At 46.6% G+C, this 17,757-nt stretch overlaps 1 protein-coding gene across 1 annotated transcript; it reads left to right on the top strand.

The window, feature by feature from the left end:
• The first annotated feature begins 944 nt into the window (after positions 1 to 944).
• LOC146175976 (uncharacterized) lies at positions 945 to 10,225 on the top strand. Its single transcript, XM_084582333.1, has 5 exons — positions 945 to 1,155; positions 2,817 to 2,946; positions 4,343 to 4,488; positions 6,909 to 7,041; positions 8,687 to 10,225. Exons 1-5 carry the CDS (start codon positions 1,107 to 1,109, stop codon positions 8,943 to 8,945), a joined length of 717 nt encoding a protein of 238 aa, XP_084438459.1. The 5' UTR covers positions 945 to 1,106; the 3' UTR covers positions 8,946 to 10,225.
• Positions 10,226 to 17,757: the final 7,532 nt, after the last annotated feature.

Below are 17,757 nucleotides of genomic sequence, written 5' to 3'. Positions count from 1 at the left end.
ATACGAACCAATACAATCCGAAATTCTGATTCATGACGTTAGTCGGTCGAGACACAACAGCCTCGGGGCCCTCGCTGTGAAGCCTACGCAAAATACAAGCTGGTGCTCCGAAGTACATTCAGTGCTCATACGCACGCTTTTATGACGCAGGACGTAAGATATTTAAATCTCACAATCTTTCGTGACCGCCACACCTGATCGATCTTTAGACATTCCCAAGGAGGCCGCGCTTTGCGTTCAGCTTACGAGAAGCCCTTGGGCAATGAAAGGCTGATCTCAATTACTCGATCACAGTTCCCTCTTCCTCGTCTCCCAGGCCGGCTTATACGGCCACAGCAGTTCGTCTTCTCACCCACGGCCGCCACTCGCAAAATATCGCCATCGCATCTCTGATATTGAACGTTACACAAGACCACCGTATTCCAGGAGAGTACGCCGACTGCACATTTCTTCCTTCCCCGCCTCTAACAAAGGCAGAAGAAAAACCTCTCCCAAGCAACCACCTTGCTTCTTTCTCGACCTCCCCTTCGTTAGCAGCGTTCACGCAACTCTCTCTCCTACCATAGTCCTTACTTATGCTGCCACGCTCTTGCCTACGCTCGGTCACTGATGGGATTGCGAAAAGTGCACTCTGTGAGCGACCGAAACACCACTCTAATCTATTCTTTTTTTTTTCTTTTTATTTGTGTATTTTTTTCACACACAACCGTGCTCGTTGAGTTCCGTTGTGTCGAATCGACAGGAAACGAGGGTGCCCAGACGAAGACGACGACACGCGCAATAAACGACTACGTATGGTCAAGGTGAACCACCACCGCCATGAGCAACACCGGGCAGGACTCAAACAGGCGTGCAATACTCTCTCTCTTTCTCTCTTACATCGCCATCGTGTCTTTCTCTGCACCGCTGCTGTTCGTTCCTTCTGTGTGTTTGTGCTTGTCGCCATCTTGGCTACTTTTTTTTCTCGCCCGGCGTGCGGAGGCGGCTGAAAGAAGAGTGCGGCTTTCCTTTTTCCTCGTCTCGGGGCGAGGTATTAAAATGAATCGCTGTTCCGGATCGGCGCTCACTGGAAGCGGGATAGGGTCTCAGAGACAAGCAACGCGACAATGGCTGCTCACGGTGTTTTGGGTGTTCTACTGGTGGCGTCTTTGCTGGGTGAGTGAATGCCGCACCCCCGTTCTTCGAGTCTATTGTCCCGGCTCACTATCCACTGTTTCGAAAGTTAATGTATGCAAACGATGGCTAATCCTGAGCCTCATTTGTTTGGATCCCCTCAGCTCTGTCTCATTTTCAAGATGTACTGCAACAATGGTTTGCAATAACAAGTTGTCTGTTATATATTTTCCCTGTAACGCAGCGGATAGACAATTGGGGAATGTACTTTTAATTCTCGCTTGTTCATGCAAGGAGATCAGTAAAGAAAAAAAAAACATCAATGATAGTGCCGCTTGCACTCAGCATCTAAGGATTATTAAAGCGAAACTGCTTTCGGGAAAGATCACACGCCATAAAGTCTGTTTGAAAACTATTCTAAGAAAGAGACTCGAAGGAAAGCGCACACCAGAAACATTTGTTTTAGGGGCAAAATATTTATACGATTGTCATATAGGAGCAAAACCTTTCATGTGTAGGTGTCCAGTTTCCTCACCGAGAAGTGAGAGTGATACTGATCCTTTCTTTCCCTGAAACCAGACCAGGTAGAGATGTTTTACAGTTTGTTATAGTTTGTACCAGTCTCTGAAAGCTAAACCGCCAAGGAAAAGCCATGCCAAACACTGCTTTCGCACGTTGTAATTCATGCAAGCGGAATTATACCTCGCCAATTTCTTTTTCCGCAGTTTTGAGAATATTTCAGCGTAACCACTGAAGACACAAGTAGATTGAAAACAGCACCTTGGGTTATATTTTAGTGTTTTATCAGTTCTGTTTGTGCATTCTAGTCGCTTGTGTTCCGGCTTGACGTATGAGCCAAACAAAACATCGGGACGGAGACCATGGTTCACTATCTGACGATTATATTACCATTTGTTTTCTTATAGGACCCCTTTTTTAATAGAAACAACAAGGAAAAATTTGAGCTTCTGAACTTATTTAAGTTCGTATTGTTTACAATCACCAACAGAGACCTTCTGTCGCTAGCCGCACAACGCGTAGACGGAACCACCGATGTTCTTGATGTGCGACCAACAACAAAAAAAGTAATAAAATAAAAATTTCAATGTAAAAGTATGCATATATAATGGAAACAATATATAATAAAACTCCATAATTACGACTAAAGAAGTGTTTTCAAACTTTAATGAAGATTGCGCGACTACCCCTGCTGCGTTTATTTTATGACACGATGTCCTAACCTGAGCATAAAAGAAAATGCTCATGCACCACTTTATAAAGACAGTGCATTAAAAGACATTCATTTGCATACAAATCTTGCGCGTAACCTGCATTAAAATATCAAAGCGCGGATTAAAACTAACAAAAACAACATTTATAATGCACTTTATAGCTCTCTAAAGGTGCGGAAAACGAGTGCTTCAGTAGTCTTTGTGCTGAGATTGTGCGTTGGCTACCGTGGTTGGTAACGCTGTTTGGTAGATAAGAAATCTGAACCATCTAAACCACAAATGCAGCGCTAGAACAACCCAGTAACAAGAAGAAAATATTTTGTTCATGCCTTGCGTTGCGCACTGTGGTTTGCACATCGAATACATGAGCTTTAATTGGAAAATTAGAAAACAAAGACGAAAATGCCGTGCTTTGCTTAATAAAAAGGAAGAAAAAACATTTTCGATTGCCTTCTACTTTGGTCTCTGCAGGAATCTCCCTGGCTCAGCTGAAGCCTGAATGCAAAATAGAGCAGCTACGCGCCTGCGGCTCAGATTATGTGCCCTTTGTGACCCGCACTTACCTGCACGAGGGTGGCGAAAAGTTCACGCAAGCTTGTGCGTAAGTGCCTGCTGCTTTCTCCAGTCCGGGTCCATCGCCTAGATTCAAGAGCATCATTTTGTGGTAACAAAAGACATGTTGTTCTTTTCCGGGAAACGCCATGTAAACATGTAAAACTAACCATTTTCTAAACTGTTAATGAAGAGAGTTAAATTGGCGTCTTCTTAAAGGTTACCACTAAGAGAACCGAATTTTCTACTAGTTCATATTTAAGTCGATAATTCCTTTATCGCATGTCAATGCAGAGGGCAAGTGTAACCTTTTACGATTTAGAGGCGATCTATTAGTAGCAGAATGGTTGAACAAAAGAGCGCTTAATCTCAGATGAACCAATTGGTTTCGAATCCTTCAGAGTAAATTATTTAAAAAGTACGAAATAACAACATCACCAGAAAAAAGGAATAGCTTTGAATCTCCTTCACTGAAATCGTCAAATAATCGCCAATAAATTAGCATTGGTCAAGGAAACCTGTTTCTAAATGCATGTCACGATGGCTTACGCTACCCCATAGATCCCGCTCAGGCTTAATATATCTTACTTAAATGATAATGGTAGATTCGTAAAAGATATTTTTATTTTTATTTATCTTCATAATTATGTCTTTATCGGCTACTGCTTTCAAGGAAGGCCCGCCGCTGTACTGGTGGTGCCACGCACACTGTAACTGTTTAGATTACACTTCTATTTTAATATCAGCACAGATTTGTCTAGTGCTTTCATGACTTGTAATTAGGTGCAAGCTCAATTTTGTAATTATCTTCAAATGACATTGTTGATAAGGCAGGACATTAATTTCAACGGTGGTGTCGTGCACATTATAACAGTTTAGTTTACACATCTATTTCTATATCAACACAGTTTTGTTTGATACTCAATTGACTTGTATTTAGGGAAAAGCTTTATGTAGCATTCAATCTTCAAGTGGCATTGTTAAGGCAGCATATTTTAGCCAAGCTTTACAGTTACGCAGTCACTTTACAGTTCCTCGTCATCAGCGACAGAATATAAGATTTAATTGATTCCTAGTAAATTAAGCGGATTTCATTCACCTTTTATTAATGACAAAATTTGTTGATATATTGTTAATTGCTAAGATGGAAAGATAGATAAGCAAGCTGTTGATAGCCATGCGATAGGGTTATGAAACTTGCCACTAAATCCTTGACTCAGTCAACAGCTCCCATAGTCGCTCACTACATGCACAATCAGTCAAGCGATTCATAGGTAGTCTTCAGCCTTATGTATAGCGACAATAGGTCATGGCGATTGAAGTGAATGTCTGATAGAATGGTTCAATTTAAGTCATTCTGTACATGGCAGAGTGAGGCATGCTTTTAATCAGGAGATGTTATAACTAGCCTGTTAAGAAAAATACACGAATCATTTTTATCCCAGGTTGGACAATAAGCAGATTTCATGCACGCTGAAGTTCGTTGAAGACTGCCTCGAGGGTCTGCCACGTGTGGCAGCACAGCTGGCCATCAAAGCCATGGAAGAGAGCTACGAAGCCACATGCACCGAAGGAACGGATCAGAACAAACGTAAGCACTGCCGCTTTTCACTTCACGTATTCGAAGGCGTGGTGCGGTACAGCCACTAACTAGCCTAATAATGATTAGAGCACAGAGAACGACGTCATATGCTCTGTTACTTTCGTTGTTCGCCACCACATTCACGCACTGTAACCTGACCTCTGTTTTAAAAAGGTTATTGGCAGCGCCATTGCATGGTTGTCTACAAGCTGAGACAAAGCTGGCTAAGCATAGCTGGGTAAATTTATGGTGCGAGTAATATTTAAGGAGCACAGGGCAGGAACTATAGTTAGATGTGAACGTTAGGAGAACCATGCACACATACTTAAAATCAGGCGCCGTGACTGAATTTATAAAGAAAGCATCGCACATGTAAATAACATCGGCGGAAAAAACGGTGTATGTATTGTAGCGGGAAAGAATGTATTTATATCTATCAACACTAGCGAAGACAGCATAGGCTGCAAGCAGCATCGAGAACACAGAGATCTTCATCTTCGTTCGTCTTCGGCCCGTGCTACAACTCATCTTCGTCGTCGTCTGCCCGCTGTAGTATAAACAAACTAAAACAGAGGTGTAACGAGCACTTTTCAGGTAAGAAGTGCTTTTTGCTCGACTGCCTCAAAACTGCAGGCATTTAGTGGTTGAGCATGTGGAGACGGGGTGCTCCGCCATCCACAAAAGGAGGTTGTTGAATGTAATTGTTATTTGTATTTCGTGCTATTATAATTATTGGTGCACTTCTATCGCCTTATTCGTTCACTTTAGCACAAATGAGCCGGAGAGATGGGCGCTTTCCACCAGAATTAAATATAACTGAACAAAAAAGTTGAATCTCAGTGGCCTCACAATCATTCCTTGTCTTTCATCAAGTGAACACGGACACACTAAGGGTACAAGCCAGCGCACAGAAAAAGACGGCCTTAGTGGGGTCACTTTCCAACTTTAACTCATACGATTAGCAGACTTTACTCGGTTTTGAATGAACGTCGTGTTTTGAAACAAAGTCTTGCTCATATCGTTCTTTACAACCTAGTAAGAAAAACACTACGGGAGATGTTTGCAACTTTCTAAGAATGTGAAGGCGAAAGCCTAGTCATACGTTTTGCTAAGTTTTTGTATCTTTTAATCACACTCTATGACATCCAACCCTTCTGCACGCACTTGAATCACCACAGTAGATATCTTCCACATCCACTTGTAACGACAAATAATTGTCCATTTCATTCAATGCACAAGTCCCCACACCATCCTCGGGAACTATGCGGGCGCTCGCTATCCACTTTCCCACCCGTGACTAGGGTCTGTTGCGTGATCACCTATATATCGGTGCGAACTGAAGCTTTGAGCTCACGCGGTGGCGAATACAAGGCGGTAGAGTGCGCTGCGAGCGTGCTGCAGCCTGCCGCCGTCTCTAGAACGTTACACAGGCGTCGCCATTTACATTTTCCTCCATATACCGTGCCCTTCTTCGCAACCGCTGAAATCTTCCTCCATAACCCAGCGTTGATGTTGGCCTTTCTCAATGTTTCGGTCGTTCCTTCTCAAAACATTCCTCCGGCGCTGCTGTTTCCCTTTCCTGGCGTGCTCCGTTTTTCTGTACCTCGCAACGCGACTTTGAAACATAGAAGTGTAAGGCTTTCATCTTCAAATAAGCAACGAACTAACGTAATGCCTGGTACAATACAAAGACCATTACGTGTTACTACATCCTTATTGTCCACTGCGATAATAGGCAGATAAAACGAGGACGTCGCGTTGCACGGCAACTGGCTGTGGTAACAACTGTGCAATAGAACATAAAGCAAAAAAAAATATCTGCCAGTTTACTTATTTGCTTACGCCTAACACAAAATCAGTGCGCTATCATATCGGTTTCATTGTCACTTTGGTTGCGAGTCGCACGTTTTCATTGGCATAGAGTCGTAATATAACATAGTACGTGATCAACAACCCCACATAAATATGAAGACCCGCTCTTACCAACACGTACCATCGGGCCTTATAGCCTAGGATTAGCCTGTCTTACACGGGATTCAAGGGCAGCCGAGTGTTCAATTTTTCTCTGTACAGTGCTGCCCAAGGGCACCTGGTCTCGTGGCGGGACACACGTCACCGACGACTCACTGCGCGACCTTGTCACTTGCCAACTACCGCCTGCCAGATGCATGTAGCATTGTAGCAGTACTGGAATTATAAACATGAGCGTAATAGTGAAGGTTACGTGAGTTTAGTGCGAGCATACTAGAAATGTATTACATGGCGGGGTCCATAAAGACTACTTATGGTGTCAATATCGCAGCCGAAATAGACTTTAAGAGAATAACCATGACAGATTGTGATTAAAAGTGTGCGTGAACGATGGATCCTTTCATTGAGTGTCATATTGTTTATTTTTACTTTTGTTTTCTCTGCATGAACGCGACCAGTGTACAAGAATGCCGTTAAGTGTTTGAACGCGCACGGCACCAAGCTGCACAGCTGCATGGAATCGCTCAGCGACAAACTGCAACGAGGCACTACCAAGGCTCCAGCAAAAGACGTCATCCACTATTCGTGTTGGTAAGGATGAACTCCCACTGTGTTTGCGGTCTGACTGCTCAATATCACTTTTAAAAAGCCCCACGGTAGTGATGCAGTGGTTACAACGCTCGACTACCGTGCCTAAGGATTCCCGGCCGCGGCGGCCACTTTTCGATGGAGGCCAAAAGCAAGGCGCCCATGTGCTGTGAGATATTAGTGCACGTTAAAGAATACCAGGTGGTTAAAATTTCCGGAGTCCTCCACTACGGCGTCTCTGATAGCCTGAGTTGTTTTGGAACTATAAACACCACACACGGAACCAAACCAAATCATTTTAATAGACTGGGACATACTTGTAGCGATAAAACTGTGTGTGCGTTGACTGGTAGACTGGTAGACTGGTAGACATTGACAGTCGTTGTACATGCACAATGTTGTATCTAAAAGACCAGGGCTGTTTAACGGGAAACGTTTTATGCGGTCGACATTTACATGCTATAACCGTGAAAGTAATCCCATTGTGCTGCAATAGAGCACTCGCAGCTTTCCTACCCCTGCGGGAATCCGTCCTCAAATCCTTCGTTTCAACCGCGGCAAGCACCTTCCGCGATGTACACTGGATCTTAGTAGCGCTTTGACACCAGGCATTTGTGTCAAAGCGGTTAACAGTGAACTTGATAGAGGTCTTTGAGTTCAGGACGAAGGGCGCAGAATGTAATTCGTCGCGTGAGGTGGATGTGGAAACGATATGGTGTTCTTTAGGATGATAAACTTATGTGTTATGGTTGCACGTTCATTATTTTTTCTAACATTTGTGCACAATAAAATCACAGACGTGGTAAGGCGCGTGGTCAAAACAGCAACGATTCAACTACTCTTGATTTACACAGAGTCATTTGGCGCACTCTCGTATGAAGGCCGGTGCAGCCCCAGTTCTGTTTTCTGTTTAGTGCATTGGAGAGCTTGTCACGAAACGTCTGCATACAAACTAGCATCTTTCATGGTTGTCGAGACGTAAAAACTACCCTGATGTGAAGTGTGCATACGAATGTTCTAGAGAAATTGACTCTCTGAGCGGTCTCCTTGGAGCACCCGCTCCACTTGTGTAAACGAATGAAATTTATAAGCCCTGGAAAACAACCTAGGCGATCTTTGAACAAACTGCGCTCAAATGGCAATCAGGTGGTTCGTTCAAAGCATAGAAACACTATGCCTTTAATTCCATTTGCATCTACTTGTATGCGTTTCCTAAGTACTTATCTTCAACCACATTGAAGTGAGATAATGTACATTGTTCAGTTCAGTGAAATCACATTATGAGAAGCAAAATGTGCTCCCCATTCATCTAGTAGCTGTGCTTCACCTTGAACAATACACTGGTAGCGAGTTGTTTTTCTGCCCAGAAAGCTTGATAAATCGAGCATTTTTTCATGTAGTCATATGGCTATGCTTAATGTAGTGTTAAATACTGCTGTAAGAATAACACGTTGCAAAAAATATGCACGGTATGAAAAGAAACTTAATGACGAAGGGTGGTGGACTCCATGGTTTCCTGGGTCAATACAACGTGCGTAATGCATCATATTGTTTAGCTCTTTGTCAACCGTCTTGAGGTATTCTGCCCAGGACGTTCAAGTGTTCGACACTACTAAGAAAAAAAAAAACTTTCTACTTGTCCCGTCAGCACGTATCACGAAGGACTGCAGTGCATCGAAGAGTCCTTGGCCGGCTGCGACACTGATGCCGGCAGGGAGTTCATGGCGGGAAGCATGGAAAGCATCTTTGGCGAGACACTCAGCCTGGTATGCGGCGAATACACCCGAGGATCCCGCGCCTGCCAGGAGCTGCCCAAGCTGCCGGAGCTCGGCCCCGACGAACCCAGGATCACCAACGTCATTGAACAGGCCATCAGTGTTGCCAGTTCGCTTGGCAAAAAGGAATAGGCGCTCTGTACGCCAGCACATGAAGTAGCTGACTCGTATCGCGTTGCTTATAAGTCTTATTGTACAGTTTACGTTTGTGGTATGCAAGTAATATCGGCATCCGACCCCCAGAACCTTAGCAAGCCTGTTTTATGGGCACAACAACGTACCCGTTGGTATACGATACAAAGCGCACGGCACCTACATTCGGCGGTATTTTATTTTCCTGGCGGCGTGAGTGATCTTTCCCAAGATTCTGGAGGAGCACAAACATCAGAACATGCGCGAGGTATCTAATTGCTTGTCATAAGCAAGACGCTGCGTCTGTAGCTTTCTGAAGCTTTTCTGCTCCATGATTTATCGCTCACATTGGCTGGCTGAAGCATGATTTGCAAATATTTATGCAATATATGCAGAACCCAGTTTGAACAGAGTGACTTTCCTGCATAATTACTCAGCCGCGCAATGCAGCTTGAAACAAAGTAACGACATGTTTGTGTTTGGGAATCGCTCAGCGACAAGTTGCAACGATGGCCCTACCAAGGCTCCAGTTTCTTATTGGTTTTACGCTCTGAAAACATGGCCGATATCTTTTTGCGTGTGTGAAAAAAACATATACACTTGTTACCAGCTCCACGATAATGCATACTTTTGGTGTCCTTTTTACTTACGTCGTTTTGTCAGGGGCATCCACACTTATGAATTTATGTCGAACGTAATGTTTTGCAGTGTTCTTTCCAAGAGTATGAACGTTTCCTGTTATATGTACTTAGGCGCATAATGCCGCTCAGTACAAGCTTGCACAGGTGTGCTGTGATTACATTGCTGATGCTCAATATCTTTGCAGTGATTTGCTGACCACCTGTAAAAGGCTGCCTGAAAAGTTTTTGTGGAAGCATTCCGCTTTGGCATTTCTCTGAGTGTCTTCTTTGGCACTCTTTTTTTGCTAGTCCATATACGGCGTCCTTGAGCCCTCAGCTTTGATAATGGGTTCATTATTGCCGATAATTGTGAGTGAGTGATACTTCGCATATATGCATTCAGCACTGCACCTTTTCAGGGATTCGTTAGCAGCAGGGTGTGCTGCATTGTAGTCCATAATTCGCTGATTTTTGTGTGCGTGTTTTTTTGTCATGAGGACGTTGTCGAAGGTTGTATTTGCATCTCCGGTGTGTTTCGCTGCAATGATTGCGACAGTTCAGATGACTTTAGAAGAACAATGGCATCTGATACGAATGAAAACAACAAAGAAACGGCTGCAGCTTATAAGCAACATATTCATGAAAATAAAGTTTTTCACAAGCTTTCTTCATTTTCTTTGTAACATTTTCAGTACGGATAGTGGCAAACGCTTTTTGTTTTCAGGACTTTGGGAATGCTTACTCGGCTGTGACTTTGCCTTACCAAAAGCTCTTACTACTTTCATTTTAATCTTTACATCATTACATGCTTAACATCCACCGATAAAAAATAGCATTAACCTCTTAATTTATAGCATAATTATTTTCCTTCTGGTGCAGCCATGGCCTCACAGCGCGAATGAGGCTGTTGTCGTTAAAATCTGGATCCGTGAAGCGCAAGGATGGACATCAGACGGTGCCAACCTAGTACTGTAAAGAGAGTGCCGACGTATAGTCAAGTCAATTTTGGGAATTGTCTCTTGTTTTTAGGCCGCTGTGAGAGGGGGGGGGGGGTATTGTCACCCCTGTGGGTGCTGCTAAGGAAAAAAAGCTGATACAATAGGGGCATGCTTGCTCTACTTCACCAGGTGCTCAAAGCCGCCTAATTTTAACATTATTACTTTGAAAATTGGTATAGGTACGCCTCATATGCCGCTGAAATATTTTGAACAAACAGTATATGGGGGAGAAAATTAGGGGCAACAATGTTTGAGCACTGCCCGTATATCCATCTCAAGCGGTGGCAGCAACACTAAAGGAAGGCGCACGATGGCTCAGGTCATCACTGGATTGCAGCGAAATATTGTCACGACAGCCCTTCAATACTTTTGCTGGCCATGAAAACTTTCCGCGATGCTATGAGCGAAATTCGTTCACTGCCAGCGAATGCCGCGCTGCAGCGCTTGGAGCAGTGTAAGGCATCGAGCAGATGCCAGTAAAGGTGTTTACCGTTGCCAGTCATGTTTTGATGGAAGTTTCAGAGCATTTGATCCTAGCTCGCGCTGCGGCGCTTGGAGCAGTGTAAGGCATCGAGCAGACGCCAGTAAAGGTGTTTACCGTTGCCAGTCATGTTTTTAGGGATTGTCGCAAGCTTCAGAGCATTTGATCCTAGCTCCTTGCTTTTGTTGAGACTTCGTGATCGTGGCTGCCACTAACCGTGGCCCAAGTCACCTGCTACAACGGGGGACTTCACCAACGGGTAAGCACTGCCAAATAAGTTCCGTGTCAGCATAATTGTTTCGACTGGAAACATCGGTTGCGATGGCTCACCTGGAGAAGTTAGCAGCTCGCCTAGAGATACAGGGACCAGTAGACTTGGCACGTCGTGTTTCTCAGTTTCTTCGCTTGGTCCACAACTAAACCTCTATCATTTGCGTTAGTTACGCCCTCGTAGCCGTCCTCCTCACCGCGATGGCTCAATGGCCATAACGCGAGACAGCTGGGCCCGACCGCAGTGTTTCGGTAGAGGCGGAACGCACGGCGCCCCTTACTGCTCGACCTGAGTGCAAATTTAAGAACTCCAAATGGTCGGAATTGTTCCAGAGCCCTCCACAACAGTCCGTACCATACCATACCATACCATACCATACCATACCATACCATACCATACCATACCATACCATACCATACCATACCATACCATACCATACCATACCATACCATACCATACCATACCATACCATACCATACCATACCTTACCATACCCCCCCCCCCTACTATATCATACTATACCATACCACAACAAATATAACATGCAATGTCGATGTTATATCATAATACCCCACTATGGGATGAAATTGAAGGGAAATGAGTGGCTCGCTAGATGAATGAAACAAGCCAAAAACGGCGAGGCTTAGGAATGAGTAGAGAACTGTTTTGTTTCTAATTTTTGGTGTTGACCTGTAATCATGGCTGAATGTTGGCTTCTTTCATTCCTGTATCATAACGAGCCCCTCATTTCAATTCTATGGTTGTGAGGATCTCGGTTCTGACAGTCTTGAAGCTACAAGTAAAGTAAGAGGATTCTCGCAAAGCTTCGACTCTTTCTGTCGATCACGTTGTACGCGATACCTGCGCTGACAAAGGACGTTACACGCCCGCCGTTATGGATGAGGGTGGCGCTGTGGGTGACCCCGTTTCAAAGGGGACGCTCCTATATTCCATCCATCCATCCATCCATCCGTCCATCCATCCATCCATCCATCCATCCATCCATCCATCCATCCATCCATCCATCCATCCATCCATCCATCCATCCATCCATCCATCCATCCATCCATCCATCCATCCATCCATCCATCCATCCATCCATCCATCCATCCATCCATCCATCCATCCATCCATCCATCCATCCATCCATCCGTCCGTCCGTCCGTCCGTCCGTCCGTCCGTCCGTCCGTCCGTCCGTCCGTCCGTCCGTCCGTCCGTCCGTCCGTCCGTCCGTCCGTCCGTCCGTCCGTCCGTCCGTCCGTCCATCCATCCATCCGTCCATCCGTCCGTCCGTCCGTCCGTCCGTCCGTCCGTCCGTCCGTCCGTCCGTCCGTCCGTCCAAGATTCAATTACAGGCAACATTAGTGCCATCGTTGTAGCTCCGTTGGCAACAGCATCGGACGCCATATCCGGAGGTCGTGGGCTTGATTCCCAGCAGCGGCGTGTTGATTTTTCGTCTATTATTTATTGAACATTCTCCCTCCAACGCAGTGGTTACGGCGCTCGACTACTGTTCCCAAGGACGCGGGATCGAATCCCGACCTCGGCGGCAGCTTTTCGATGGAGGCGAAAAGCAAGGCGCCCGTGTGCTGTGCGATGTCAGTGCACGTTAAAGAACCCCAGGTGGTCGAAATTTCCGGAGTCCTCCACTACGGCGTCTCTCATAGCCTGAGTTGCTTTGGGACGTTAAACTGTACAAACCAACCAACCAACCAACCAAAAATTACAGGACGAATTCAGGTCAAAAGCAAAAATAAAAAAAAAGTCCACGACCATTTTTTTTGCCTCGCCGACTATGGGCTTCATTTATTCGCACCATGTTATATATGCTCATAACCGTGTTCCGCAAGGCTGGTATCCAGCTCAACTCTGCGAAACGTCAATTTAGTCGCCGCCACCATACAATCCTTGGTCATCTCGTTGACGCCTCTGGAACACGCCCTGACCCCATCAAAACTCGTGCCTTCAAAGGATTCCGTGTTCCACAATCCGTGAAGGATGTACGCAGCTTCGTCGGCTTATGTTTATACTTCCGTTGTTTCATTCAAAATTTCGCCAATATCGCTCGTTCACTGACTGACCTGCTCAAGATAGACGTTTCGTTCTCCTGAGGACTGTCCAAGTGGAAGCGTTTTCATCGCTCATCGCACTGCTGACCACACCGTCGATTTAGCTCACTTCGACCCTTTCGCCCCTACTGAACTGCGTACCGACGCCAGTGGCGCCCCACCGGTTGCGTTCGGATGCCTCGCACGAACTCCACGACCTACCTATCGCTGAGCATCCCAGTGTGTACCGCACGTACGACCGTGTGTACCGCCGCTTCTTTTGGCCAGGACTTTACCGCTCCGTGCGGCGATATGTGGCCGTTTGTGACCTGTGTCAACGCCGGAAAAAGCCATCCTTGTTGCCGGCTGGTCCTCTTCAACCGCCTGACGTACGCCCCTTTTGATCGCGTTGGCCTCGATCTTCTTGCCCCCCTAAAACGCAGCGCACGTTACTGCCTTTCGCGTCGTCATTGGCGTTGGCGTCGGCGGCGTTGTCCCTGTAACCAGCTCCGCAGATGGGGCCGCCGCGCGCGCTCCTTCCCCCACCTTCCTTTCGCTTGCTCCGTGGCGGCGACCGCGTGTGCTATCGGATTTTTGCGCGCTCTCTATCTCTCCCCCCCTCTCCCTTCTTCCTGTGTGGTTGCCGAAACGCCGGCTCGCTATCAGCGGATAGCGGTGTGTGCATCCCAAGCCGGAACGCAGTCACGTTCTCTTCACTCGCCAGCGGCGTCAGCGGCATCAGTCAGTCGCTGCTATCTGTTGGTCGCGCAACGTTCCTATGGGCCCACGCACTGCCTCTCGCAACCTCGCAATAACTGAATTGCTCTTTGCATTTCTCCGACCACAAATATTCTTTCATGCCAGCCAAGAACTGTTAGTGGAGTGTTTCTTGAAAGAATGCGTGTGAAAAATTAAAAAAAAAGTTTGTAATTGCACATACGTGTCTTCTATAAGTCTTTGCCTCAATCTATAGAAAAGGTGAAACAGCTGATGAGCTGCGCTCAAATTTCGCATTAGGAAGTAACGTAATCGTCGGCAATTTTTTTCAATGTCTAGTTTAGGCAATGAGTGGATTGCCGTTGCCACAGATTTTGAGACAAGATACACAATCACGCGTCTGTTACCGACCACTTAGGCTATTGATGTTTCTGACTTTCTAGTGTCATCAAACACGTCAGCCTTCATCATGGCGCTCCTCGACAACTTCCTGCCGGCGGGGCCGCTACTTTTTTTCACGAGTCATCGATGACTTTCTCGGTTCTTTAACTCAGCATAAACTCACAGTGCTTATCACCTCCAGACTAACGGCTTAACCGAACGCTTCAATCGTACTTTGACAGACATGCTTTGTGTGTATGTTTCTGGGGGCAATAGCGATTGGGGCCTTACACTTCCATATGCCACCTTTATTTACAATTATTCGCGCCACGACACAGCTGGATTTTCGCCTTTCTATCTCTTGTTTGACCGGCACCCCCTAGCCCTTGGACACGCTGTTACTAGACGCTGCTACTTTAACCACACTGTAGGTCCAGGACGCCATCGCACGAGCCGACATCGCCCGCCAAGTACACCGAACGCTCCTCTTTCCGGTCCAAGTCCCCCAGAAGCACATTCACCACCGCCGACATCGGGACGTCAAATTCACTCCGGGTCCCTCGTCTTTCTGTGGACTCCCACCCGCCGCTTTGGTCTCTCTGAGAAACTGCTGTCCACATACAGCAGCCCTTACCGCGTGCTCCATCCGGTAACCGACGTAACCTACGAGACTGCTTCTTTCAATATTCCACACCGTATGCCTGCCTTGCGACTGACGTCATTCATGTGGTTCGCCTTAAGCTATACCCTGCTCCTACTACGTCCTCCTCTTGCGCCAGGATGGTGCTTTCGTCCCCGGCGATTGTGTCACGGGTGGAGAACGATGAGAACGAAGTGGCGCGGTCGTGCGTGTAAGGTGAAGACAAAGGAGGGCGTCGAACGCTGGACCCTCATTGCCAGGCTCCTTTGCTATCTCTCACTGTATATATATTTAACGCTCTTTTGTAAATATATATAGTCCGTTACATTACCTCGCAAACACACGACGTACTGGACTGGAATTTCAAGGGCTATCAGTAATACCCTCTTTGTGAGGCACAGGATGTCGAAATATTCTCTCACTCCAAGAAACTGAAGTCACAACCACGTTTTTGAACAAAATACAAAGACATCTTGTCGCGATGTACTTTGCGTGCTCCTGGACACCCTAGTGATGCAAGTGGAACATAGTGATGCAAGAGCAACCAACGCTTCTGGTTTACAAGGACGCGCCGATTTCCAAAATGGGTATGGCCCAACCCAGACTGCAGCGGCACTAAGAATTAGCAGCTGTATCGAGCACGATATTGCGCAAAAACATGTCAAGGAGATTTGGAAATCGAGCGCGCGATTGTAAGTTTCAACAGATCTTCCTCAAGGAAACCTGTATAGTGGCGATATTTCAATGCAGCCCACGGGGAATACTCAAGCATTATTCCACACAGATGAAACGAGCCCTGTGAACAGCGGCATTGCATGTACGCGTCCAGCCTCATGGCAGCACTCTCCTGCGGTACAGACAGATCAGATAAGCACTACGGTAGTGAGATCACTCATTGCACCTGACGGAACTGTCGGACAGGTAAGTACTGGCTCGGAGGTGGGATGGTTCGGAAAAATGTCACAAGTCATAGCACAATCGTGTTCGGTTTCTTCCATGTGCAAGGCTGGGACCTATACCAGACGGACATAGAGTCAAAGTGCTGAGGCTGTTTGAATAATCTAAAAGGGTATGACGGACCAAAGCATATTCAGCGCATGCATATTAGCGGCATTGGCGCAATATGAACGATGAAACATGACTGAATTTACTGCTCGTATTGAAGCTGCTGTGGCGTCCGGGACTCTAGTGAAAAGGTTTCCTGGCAGTCGTAAAAACTGAAGCATGTTGAAATACGACAGCCAAGAGAGCAAAGCAAGCATGTGGAAATGGTGTATAATTTGGCTCCAAGGCTTTTGATCACTGGAAGTGTACTGAACAGAACAAATTCTATCACTTTGTAGAGAGCTGCTGAGGAGAGAAAACCTGAAACAAAGGTTTTTAGTGCGTATTACTACTAGCCGTAATCACGGTTTTCACCGATGTCTGTCCGAAGCCGCTAACTCTCTCTCCGTGAACTAGAAGTGGAGAAAGAAGGTGGCAACGCGCGCGTCGCGCGGCTTAGCATTGAGGAGGCGGTGCGGCCGCACAACTGCAGCACAAGCTGCTCTCTCTCTCTCTGTCCATCCGTCTCTCCTTGAACTTGAGGAGGAGGAAGGGGAAGTGGCAACGCCCGCATAACGTGACTTAACCCTGAGGGGGCGAAGCGGCCGCATAGACGCACCCAGTGAGAGAGAGACGTGTCAGTTGCAGACGTGGTGGCTGTCACTGTGCAGTGTTGCACAAGCGTGTGTTACACAGTAGTGAGCAGTCCAGTGTCGCTCGGGCGTCCTCAACTTCGTCATCTCTGCCCTCGCATCAGTCACTCTTCAGCTTTCACGTACAGCAGACGTGCACGCGCGGTGCTCCCTGGACCCGGCTCCGAGCCGCTTGCCGCGTCGTGAAGCAGCTTGTGCTTACCTCTGCGCCTAAGCAGTGCTACGCATCTACTTCGCATTTGATTAACTATGCAAATCGACCGTAATTTTTTATTCTACATCCCCGAGCGCGCCCCGCCGGGGTGGTGCAGTGGTAAGACGCCCCACTACTGTGCCGGAGTTCCCGGGATCGAATCCCGGCCTCGGCGGCTGCGTTTCGATGGAGGTGAAACGAAGTGGCGTCCGTGTGCTGTGCGATGTCAGCGCACGTTAAAGATCCCCTGGTGGTCGAAATTACTCCGTAGTCCTCCACTACGGCCCCCCTTTCTCTCTATCCACTTTCACTCCCACCTTCATCCCTTCCCTTACGGCGCGGTTCAGGTGTCCACAGAGCAAGTGTGACAAATACTGCGCCTTTCCCTTCCTATGAACCAACCAACCAACCAACCAACCATCCCCGAGCGCCACTCCCCCACAGCCCGGGCTCTCCCAGCCCGCGGATCCTGTCCCTTATTCTTCTTCCACCGCTCTCCTGAACTGTAGAGATAGCGCTGCTGCTACATAACTAAGCGAAACATCCACTCAATGTCAGGAAGATCGGATAAGTGAATTTTATTTAGAATTCATGCATACTCATGCAGGGCTACGCACGACTATCCAACCAGTGTTAAGAAAGAATAGGGTTCTGTTTCTTCCTGAGCGGCTGAGGCATGCAAATACTTAAACGCTGACTATTCATTTTTGATAAAGGACTGTAAATTTTGGTGCATACAGTTACGTGTAAATCGTTACGCAAGAGG

Source organism: Amblyomma maculatum, chromosome 10 (genome assembly GCF_055883805.1).
Source record: "Amblyomma maculatum isolate TAMU_Amacu chromosome 10, ASM5588380v1, whole genome shotgun sequence".
Classification (NCBI taxonomy): Eukaryota; Metazoa; Arthropoda; class Arachnida; order Ixodida; family Ixodidae; genus Amblyomma; species Amblyomma maculatum.
This window is presented reverse-complemented; position numbering and strand designations above follow the sequence as displayed.